Source organism: Glandiceps talaboti, chromosome 8 (genome assembly GCF_964340395.1).
Source record: "Glandiceps talaboti chromosome 8, keGlaTala1.1, whole genome shotgun sequence".
NCBI classification, from domain to species: domain Eukaryota; kingdom Metazoa; phylum Hemichordata; class Enteropneusta; family Spengelidae; genus Glandiceps; species Glandiceps talaboti.
The window spans coordinates 14,414,003-14,425,332 of record NC_135556.1 but is presented as its reverse complement, the minus strand read 5'-3'; the positions used below and the strand labels follow the sequence as shown (position 1 = coordinate 14,425,332).

The 11,330-nt window shown below is 35.5% G+C and overlaps 1 protein-coding gene across 1 annotated transcript in view; it reads right to left on the bottom strand.

Moving 5' to 3' along the window:
* Window positions 1-2,232: 2,232 nt before the first annotated feature.
* LOC144438576 (centrosomal protein of 135 kDa-like) overlaps window positions 2,233-11,330 on the bottom strand; it is a 50,208-nt gene continuing 41,110 nt past the window's right edge. Inside the window, exons 18-24 of the mRNA XM_078127661.1 lie at window positions 10,705-10,890; window positions 10,088-10,297; window positions 9,569-9,771; window positions 9,213-9,317; window positions 8,636-8,954; window positions 5,127-5,178; window positions 2,233-3,970 (exon numbers count right to left, since the gene is read on the bottom strand). Of these exons, the coding sequence (XP_077983787.1) occupies window positions 3,948-3,970; window positions 5,127-5,178; window positions 8,636-8,954; window positions 9,213-9,317; window positions 9,569-9,771; window positions 10,088-10,297; window positions 10,705-10,890 (1,098 nt within the window). The 3' untranslated portion in view covers window positions 2,233-3,947. The remainder of the gene's footprint in view (window positions 3,971-5,126; window positions 5,179-8,635; window positions 8,955-9,212; window positions 9,318-9,568; window positions 9,772-10,087; window positions 10,298-10,704; window positions 10,891-11,330) is intronic.

The window sequence follows — 11,330 nt, the reverse complement described above, 5'->3', positions numbered from 1 at the left end:
ATAAGACTTATTTACTATACATATTTAAAAAACCCCAAAAACATACAGATTGATTCGAGTACCTGTGCACAAGACCATGCATGACAGCACAGGTACTCGCATCAATCTGTATGATTTTTTTATGTACAGTAAATAAATTTTATTTACTATTTTAAAAAATCATACATACGATACAGATTGATTCGAGTGCCTGTGCATGACAGTGCAGTGTGGGCCTTTGGGAGGGGTGGGGAGGGACGACGACGAAAACCTGTCGGAGTCCTCGGAGCGGATATTTCCAGAACTGTTCTCTCATACTATAGTAACCAAACGAAGGGTCTAGTTTACAGCATGGAGCTACTATAGTTACAGTCACTTGTGAGTTACACCAGTCACTGGTGTTTGCACTTTAATATCATTATTAAAGTGCAAAACACCAGTGACTTCAGCGTCCATACATAACAATGAGAGATTTCTTTACAAATATATGTGGGCTTTGCGAAACAGGTCTCACATTTGGCTGTACTTCAAGTTGAGATACTTGGTCAGCAGGGTTTTATCTTTCAATATTGATTCTGGGCAGAAACAGCATCCCCCATGATAGCTAGTGGGCCGTGTGGGGAGGGTCCCACAGTAAGAATAAGATAAGGACACGTAGGAGGTCATAACATTTCAAACCATACACATTATCGAAAGCAATAGAGTACCTTGAAAATTCTCTTCAATACCCCAATTTTACTCGCGTCAATACATTATTATACAACTGGATAGCTATATTACCTACACCTTACTTATGTTAACTAATCTATTCAGAGATATTTTGACAGACACACACATTTGCTTGGCTACTGACTGACTCATAATAAAATGTATGGTAGGTAAATGAAGTGTACAGTTTTGCAAAGTACTACAAGGTAAACGACTGCTCCTGAGGTTTGAATGTGCAAAAAAGTCTCCAGAGAGAGAGAGAGAGAGAGAGAGAGAGAGAGAGAGGGGGGGGGAGGGAGAGACAGACCGTAGAGAAAGAGACAGACAGACTAGAGAAAGAGATAGTCAGACAGACAAAGGAAGGCATACACAAATACATTCACATGGCTGATGATATAAAATGGTTTATATAGGAAACTCGCCAGGCATCAAAGTAACAGACATGCGATGTCCAATAGATGTAGATATTGGGGGTGAAGAGCGCCCTCGTACGATGAATTTTAAAAAGAAAATTATTGGGTGCATTTCAGGTCGAATTACTGTAACTAACCTATTATCAAATACAAATACAAGCCATTTGATGTGATGTGATAATAGCTTGTCGACGTCAGTTTCTGTTGTACTTTTTAACAATCGTTTTCAACAAAGTACTCACTTAAGTATGACATTTTAAAATACTGTATCGGACATAAGACACATGTAAATATGTTTGTTGCTGTTAGGCAAAAAAGAAGAATTGTTTCTGGTCAGCTCACGCATCACTTAAATACCCCTGCATCGGTCTTTTGTGTCTGTGTGTTAGTCCAGCCCATGCAGTCTGCAGATCTGTGGGCAAACACAAAAATAACCCTCCCTACTTCAGTAAGGACAACAGCAGAGCCAATCATGGAAAAACAGATGACATCTGCCCTACATACACGTACACACTTGCTCTAAGTACTAAACAAAAAGAACAGTAACTGTCATCAATAGTAGACTGAGTGACAGGTTTGTTGAGAATTTACATGTAGAAAAAAAAAACACGTTGTTGCACCATTTTAGACAAACTCCTGACCAGTAACAATTCTTTTTTTTCTTGGCCTTAGCAAGAAATATTTTCAAGTTTAAAAAAGTTTGCATATGTTTGACACTTTGACAAAAACACAGAATTCGCACAAGTACACTTATTGCCAAAGTGACATATTCTAGCTGCCATGATTTTGCTTAAACCTGCTACAAGAGTACACCTGTCAATTATAAGGTCATAAACATAAAGTTTAAAAACAACAAACATCAAAATATCACCAGTGAAAAATACAACAACTCAATCATTAATTAGTTCTTTATTCATTTTAAGATTACAAAATTATCACTTTCAAAAAATACAAATTAATCAGGACTTTTTAGATACAATATTTCTCTTGTGCACCTAGTACAAATTTCAATCAATATTCTATCACATGTAATCAACATAAAAAAACATACAAAAAAAAAAAATCATAATTAGCAATACAAATATTAAAACTTGAAGCATATATATATAAACGATTGGAATGATTGTACCAAACCAAAAAATTAATTTAATTAATACTGCTTGCATCTGGTTAAATAAACATCTGTGGTTGAATAAGACATTACATAGATAACACAAATAACAGCTGTACAATGTATTTGAACCAAAAGTCAGTTAATCTATGTTACGTTACTATTTTACTAAGTACATGTAAGCCTAGTGTAAGTACTGCCACACACATACAATATAAAACTTGAATTTCTATATACCAGTAGACGTTGTTGAAAGTTAATGATGGTAGTTATGTCAAGTTTCACCTGCACTCTGTGGGTTGATATTAATATATATATATATGTTGAGTCAATGCTAAAATGATGGTCAGTAAAAGTTATCAGTTTGGCACTGTTTAGATTCCAAAGGTCAAAGTTCAGATATAAAGGTTACAGTTCAGATACATCGGAAGCACATGTTACCATGAAAGTGGTAGATTTCAAGCTTACATCTGACAAATTCTGACATGAAATTGACGGTAAAGTACAATTTTTAACTTGTATACTTTAAGTAGGAATGGGCCACTAAACGTTATCACTCTCCTCTAGGTCTATAGATTAAAATTACAATTAGGGATATATTGACAATAATGAAGCGATGTGCAGATATGCAGTACAAATAAGTTACCAAATGGAAGATGTTGTCATGGTAATTTTTACTTCCTTGGAGGGATAGACAGGAAACTGGGAGAAACCGGAAGAATGGTAATTGCAATCACACAACAGTACCAGTAAGTGATAGACGATGATGTAATACTCTCTTCAAAGATATGGATCAAAAAAGTGAAAGATTGCAAATTTAGATGACCTGATAATCTAAGTGATTGACATCATACCCAACAAGTACAGACCTTAATACCTTCAGTCTCAGTAGTTTGGTTTCATCCATGAACAAACAGATTGGATGGGTCATTCTATTTTACAACTGATGAGGTGAAATGGTTACCTAGAATGACTATCAATGAATTCCTATGACATGTGATCTTTTAATCTGCAAGGCTTAATTCATTAGACTGTAAGATACGTTGTGTCAATCCCGATCCCCCTCACCTGTCTCTGCTTGACCGATGTTTGAGGGCGCCCTGTCATGGCATACCTTACAAACTACTGCTGAGTCTGAACTAAGTTTTACAATGTATATAATATGTATATCATTCCTGCAATATATTTAACCCCACAATACATTTGAACTAATCTACATTTAAGGTACACATTACGTAGATATATATACATGTAAACATCGTGGCAAGGATTCTGAAGGGCTGATATATGAACAATGGTGTCCTCATTAAATTCAAACTTACACACACAAAAAACAATAACATACAGAAAAAAAACTTACATAAGTAGCTATATCATAGGAATGTGTTTGCACTTTACAAAATATACAAAACCCACTTGTTTAATACTAATTATTTATTTCATTGGCACTGTGCAAATACTCCCAGGGTAGAAGATTCCTGTAAAAACAAATTGCAAATAATAGGATTCTACAGAAATGGTATACATTTTGATATTTCAGTTTATGGATATTTGAGCACCATATTGGATGGTTGGGGAAATTTCAAAGAAGAACTGAAAAAAATTTGATATAAATGGTTTGGTTGATTTCAGTTGGATATGTTCTTCTCTTTATTTCTCAACCATCTTTAATTCTCTTCTGCTGTCTCACTGTTTTCTTTATAAAAAAATAGTCTTCAAGACTGGGCCTGGTCTCTTTAAATGGATGCATAGGAGGAATCTAGAAGAAATAAAATAATATTGAAATATAAATTTGATTAATACTTGAGTAACTTTGACTTCCAGCCACTGGCAAAAAACCCCCAAACCAATCAGTGGTCTATTGTTTTGTACCCCAATGGGAAACAATAAAATTCTATTTTTTATTTTTTCTGTTTTTCAAAAGTTTCTATTTACTAAATTTATCTATGTTCAGTGTACCTTTATTTCATTTTTAACCCTTTCAGTCAACTCTGCATATATTATATGTATTTTAAGGTGGAGCCACACTCTACTTGCAAATTTTTTTGGACTCTTAAAATTGCCAATTTTGTTTTGTGTTATGTAAACTGTTATTACTTTATTGTTACTATTATCATGTTTGCTATTACTGTACTTTGTAACTGGATTTAATGATATAACAAAATGAAATAACAAAATTTTTTCAGAGTTTCACTGATTGCATTGAATCCTATCGTCTGATGACAACCTTACAGAATTTATCTTGTATAAGTAATTGCTTTTATCTGGAAAATAAATGAAATAACGAAATGAAACAAAAAAAAATCCAGTTTCACTGATGACACTTAGTCCTATCGTCTGATGACAACCTTACAGAATTTATCTTGTATAAGTAATTGCTTTTATCTGGAAAATAAATGAAATAACGAAATGAAACAAAAAAAAAAATCCAGTTTCACTGATGACACTTAGTCCTATCATCTGATGACAACCTTACAGAATTTAGCTAGTACTGGTATTTGCTTTTATCTGGACTATCAATGAAATAACGAAATGAAACCAAATTTTATTCAAAGTTTCACTGATTACACAGTCCTGTATAGAAACATAGAGTATATTATTACCCCAATGCATAGTTGTTTGTTTTGTTTGTTTATTTGCTTGTTTGTAACATGGTTCCTGGGCTCCCTGTGCTGTCAACTGATGCCACCCTTAGAATCGTATGTGAGTATTTACTTCTATCTGGACAATAGTTTTACCAGTTTACATTCCATCCCACTAGACAGTGTGTAAGTGTGAATGAAACATCTATAGAATTCAAATTGTAAGTACGGTATGCTTTCATGTTGTAGTACAAAGGAAACATATGTTTATCTGACACACGTGTATAAAAACGTGCCTTGTGTCATGTTTATGACAAAAGAAAAAACACTTACTGTGTATTTCCATTTCTCTCTTCTTGTTATCGTCTATAGGAAGTCTGTCAGCCTGGTCAAAGGATAAGAAAAATACTGAACTTAGCTAAATGACTTACTTTTCATTTTTTTTTTTTTCAATCCACACTCACATTTCAAAGTACCACAGTTGTCAAGAGTGCACAGATGAGTTATGAGGCTTTGCTGAACAATTGTACTAATAGACAATATTACAGCTACAACATACAACATTTTAGCAGTAACACAATTTTTAGAACTTAGGCACCGATTTTTGACATCAAAGAAGGATTCATCATAGACACTAGAGACAACTACCGAGTCATCTTTGATACCCATTTTACATTTAACAGTACTGATGTTCTAAATAGGGAACTTGCAATCCAGACTGAGCATGCTCAGATGCAAAGGACTATGGGATTATCTGTGGTTATCGTAATACCTAATCTGGAGCTATAGATAGAATAAACCTCCCACAATGGTCAGGGTGACTATGAATCGATAATTTGTAGTTGCAAACAATGTAATTCATTAGTATTTAATATCACATTTCCCATGATGCAACATTCAACATGGTGGGTTTGCAAGTTCCCTATTGTTACGGTGCAGTAGTTCAGTATGTAGTAGTGAAAATAGTGAACTGGCTGCCAATTTATTTTCACACAAATATAGTTTCTGCTATGAATTATGCTGTACTAAGGTTGGTGCAAAAATATAAATATGATATACCTGAGAAACTGACCTAGGTTTAATAAAATCATTGCTTATAATTAAAACATTTTGTGTAACTGACGGCACTCCTGACAGTAGTGGCAATTTATCTATGAACATGATTGAAGGGACATGGTCTGTAACTTGTAAGTACTTGTCTTCATTTTTTTTTACAAATAAAAAGTTTCTTTATATTTTACTATTCACTATCACTTGTCTAACTCACTCACTGGCAAAATTCCTACCATATTAACTGCTGTGATACTGTAGTCTAATAAAAATGATGTTATTTTGTTCATATAGCATGAGAATGTAGTATCACAGCAGTTACTACAGTGAGAGTTTTGCCAGTGACTTCTAGTCACTAAACAAGTGACAGTGAAGGGTAAAATATAAGTAACCTTTTATCTGGAAACAAAAATGACAAAAAATACTTATAAGTTGCAGACTATGTCCCACATTAAGAGTTGTTACAGAGTATCATTACATGTAATGATGAAAATGAAGTTATTGTCATTACACCATATTTATAATGATGAAATATTTTACATTTAATAAATCTATAGAGTATCTGTTTATATATTACAGAAAAAAGTACAAAACATGATATCATCTTTGGTATCTTACAGATATGGTCATAAACAGCAAGACACCATGTTAGCTGCATTGCAGACAGTGTTGTGACAAAAACACTGGTTTTGAACTAAGATTTGAAAGGTTTATTTCAACTTGTGTTTTCTCACATTAGTGTGCACAATATTGCTAACTTGGTGTCTCACTTTTTACGCAACAGATGTAAAGACTTTAACGTCCACATTAGTTCACACATTATACAAGTAAGCATGCATGACAAGAACATTTCAACATATTTGACAGAATTGAAAATGAATATACACTATTCTTAAAACATGCAGTTATAAATACAACTACATTCGGATGTCAAAGTTCAACATAATATTTGACTCAATGTGTTTCATTCAGCCATGCAACACTGAGGGTGTTAATAGAAGCAGGCACACACAGCAAATCATAAGCAGTACATTAAGCAATGGGTTAGTAATAACAACGGCAATAATTACTCATAAAAGCAAAATAAAAATAAAATACTTAAGAATTCCTTTGGATTGACAGGTGTCCCTTCTGATGTCTTTTCCACCACAACTACAATGGAACATGAGTTCCATCTGTGCTAGCTAACTGATAAACATTGGGGGTGTGCAACTGGGGATATGTGCTAGGTAACTGACAGACACTGGGGGGGGGGGGTATGCAAGTGGGGATGTGCTGGCTAACTGGCAGACACTGGATATATGTAACTTGGAATGTGCTAGCTAATTGACAGATAGGGGCATATGCAAATGGGGATGTGATACAATGTGATGCAATGGTTCAGCAAGCAAGCAGAAGGATGCTTTTATGTACAGAGACAATATAGTGTACGTTAAGTGAAAGTTTGACAAATTACTGACAAAATGAATGCTGATGACTTCTTTTTTTCCTTTCCACCATGGTGACATGATCTAGGCACAGCTTAAGGAGAATAAATGCTGGCTGTACTTGCATTTAGCTTGTTTGAGAAAATTGAGAAAATAGCTGTTCTGTATCTGTGATTCACGCATCTTTTTCAGTTATGGAGTGATAAAGTTGTCTTGATAGGCCAACATTTGATGCAAATCAACATTCACTCTTGGTTTTAAAATATGCTAAAAGTATTCATGACAAAGCCAGCTATATTTTGTGTTCTGCTTGAACAGAATTTGAGTGTCGAGGCATGATCCTGACAATCCAAGCCATGGCAATTGTTTTAGAGTATACGATACCACTCCATGTGAGATATCATATGGAATGGTGTACGCATAAGCAAGCAGACTGTGCTACAAGTCGATGGTACACACATGGTGGAGGAAATGATGGTGAAGTGTATAGTTGTATTAAAATGATGGCAAGTATGCTCACCTAGTAGCAGTGAGAATGTTAGTAAAACCACAATGCTGTTTACAACTGTGCATGTTAGAAGCAATGACTATATGTATGGAAGTGAACTCTTCGATGATTGGCTGCATTAACATGGCTACACCGACTTCCAAACTTTACCTTTTTCTGTTAAAGAGTTAAACTTTGATCAGTTGTTATGACTGTACAAAAGAACTTGATATGAATGCAAAACTAAATGAGAAGTACACGTGTTCCACAGACTGTACTGTCACTATTTGCACAGTCAAATTTATCATTCCATGTTTTCGTAATACTGGCTTTTCTATTTTCAGTTGTTTTTGTTTTGAGGAAGAACTGTGTTATTTTGTTGAAATTTTGTAAATAACTGGTTATTGAAATTTTCAGAAAATATTAGCGGTATTCTAAATGTTCAATGTTCACAACAGATAGTGTTGTGCTTGGTAGCTTGTGGTAGAAACACAAGGAGGAAACAGAATGGTTTGATTAATGCTGTAAAGGAACATAGAAGCATGACAAGTTATCAGAATGAGAGGAATGAGTAAATACTGTAACTTCAATAACAAAGATTTTAGTTTTTGAAATCAGGACAACTTTGTGGTGTTTGTGTAGTGTATCAAGTACCTAATGATGGATGGATGTGTGTATGTCTGTCCATAGATGTTGTCTTTGTCCAACGTCTATGGTCTGTTGGTCTGTCTGTCTGTTTCACAAAGTTTGTGTGTTACATCTGAATGCAGACAATGATGTGAGTAGTAAAAAAGAATGGAAATAAGATGTATGTAAAGACGCTAAAACCGGTTGAATGTTTATAAAGGGCCAACGATTTCCAGTCCCTGCTGACTCACCCCACTAAATGATAAATTGTGGTATGATGAAGAAATAACATCATCAAGATCTAGCTGTCCATCCAAAGATAAATTAGTTTGCTTCAAGAGTGGAGAAATAGGCGTACTCCTCTCTGGTGATCTTGATCTTGGTGACCGTGACCTTGGTGATCTGGCTCTCAGTCTGTCAGGTGATCTATACAGTGATGTATCTGGAGACCGGTACGATCTATCCGGGCTGCTAGAGCGCAAGGAGGAACGTGACAAGCGGCCAGACAGATCAGATGCTAGTGGTGGAGTTCCCAAGCCAGCTCTACGTAGTTCTTGAGAGATTCTCTCCCTGTAGAAAACAGAAAAGATACAAAGATGTTTTCAATAAAACTCAACTCTACAGGGTCCAAAACACTCTGATTAGCATGATCAAGAAAATTCTTCATTGTAAACCTAATGATTGGCTATTGATGATTGACTTTTGGTGATCGAGAAATTTCTTCCTGATAATCCTGGTGATTGGCTTTTGATTGACAGTCACATCTACATGACACATTCTAAACCAATCAGCAACTGTGTTATTCTTTGATAAAGACAGGATACTCACTTTTCAAATCTCTCACTGGTTAGCTGTCGTCTGATTCTTTCTAACTCAGTTTCCAACTGAGCAGCATGTGTTCTTAAACTTGAAACTTCACGGCCCTGACTTTGTCTGTGTATAAAAAGTAATATCCATGTCAATTACTAAAAAGAATTAGGTAAAATCGTAATAACATGTAGACCGTATAATAGAGCCCTTGCCTTGTCATACACTTGGCCAACCTTGTGGGTTAGTAGTCTAAATCAGACCACACTTTGTCTATCACTCAACTGCAAACTTCAAATGCATATTCGCACATCATGGGCACACGTATACGTTCATACTTGTATGCATACATGAAGTGAATGGAGACTGGTACTTACACTTTACTATCAGCCAAAGCTAATTTATCTCTGAGTAGTTGTATTTCAGATCTTTGCTCCTGGTTTGATAACTGAGTCTGGAATTCCTTCTCACGGTTATTGGACAGTAGTCCTTCCAGATTTCGAACTGACATCTTCTCACTGTCCACTTGGCTGCGTAGTGTGTCAAGTTCTCGCCTCAAATTCTCTGAAGTGTTTTGTAACTGCAAAGGAATTCATCAACAGTTTTCAACATACAGTATATCAACACGAAAAAGTGTCAAGAACGTGATCAAGGACAGCTTCAGAATGAATTATCTCATTCCCATACTTAGGGACCATTGCACAATGTCACACAAGCTCAATAAATGAACTTCATACATTTACGACAAAACCCTCTCCCCCTAAACAAACATTCACAAGTGTGACATCAACATATTTATATATGAATTATGATATAACACCACTACTGTCACATCACTACAATTGATGCAATGTAAACACATGATGGTAAACACTAAATAAAAAGTTCAAATATACCTGGTCAGAGTCTATGTTTCTGGCTGTGAGTTGCCTGGATAGTGAATCTTTGGTAGACTCTAACTTAACACACAGTTCTCTCACAGAAGCCATGTCCTGTAAGATAGCTTCTTTCTCTTCCTGGGATTGGCGGAGATTTTCCTCCATGGTAGACAGGGACTGAGTAAGGGAAGACACCTGCATTTCATAGGCTTGTTGTGCTGCCAGATGCTGTTAAATAGAACATAATTACAATGAGTACAGTGTTTTTGCTATAAAGGGCTGGGAACTATGGTAACAGAAAGGGCAAGCCTGGTAACAGAAAGAAAGGGGAAACTGGGTAAACCTGGCATGGTTTCCTGTACATTTTACTATAATGTTGTTGGGTAACCTTGGTAAAATGACTAGGGAACTCAGGTAGATTTTAGCTACTTAATAAACAAAAACACTACCGTAACAGTATTAGTCAATTTTTCTGTCTGCAGTAAAGAAGGACAAAAACAACTTCAATCTTCTACGAGTTTTGCATCTCAGTGGAATTTTCAAGAAGTGAATTCATCCATGACATTTTAAAATTCAAAGTAGAGTTTAACCACTATTGAAAACTCTAGAAAAGTGCCTTCCATATAAGTACAAACCTGTTGTATTTCAGCATCCTGTTGGTTAATTTTGTCTCTGTATCGTCTTAGTTCTGAGTCTCTTGTCATCAATTCAAGTTTGACAGTAGATGTCTCCCCTTCTCTCTGGGTAGCCTCTGACTCCCACCTCTCAGCTTCAGATGTAGCTAGTCGATAGTTTTCAAGTAGATCTCTGTTTTCTTGCTCCTACACAAATCCACAAACCAAGATTCACGGTAAGAAACACATACTTATTTTACAAACAAATCTAAAATAATATTTTATATCACATGATGAAGACACTACTATTTATGAACATAGGATAAGACAAAGTTTGAAATATTGCATTACATTCACAATGAGATACAACGTTTCAATTTAAATAGTCTTGAGCAATCAGAATCTGTAGTTAGTTGATGACAAAATTCACATGGAAAAGTCACTACAAAATTCATATGGAACCCACAGGTAATCTGTTGCCAGGCCTGGATGATTCTGGGATAGCTGTGGACTGACTGGGAAAGCCTCGACAGTTCCACAGCGATGTGATATGGAGTGTGCAACATAGCCCTGACATGTAGTCCCAAACCTGAACGGATTTCTGTAGAAATGTGTGACTGTGTTTATGTTTGCATTTGTGTGCATAA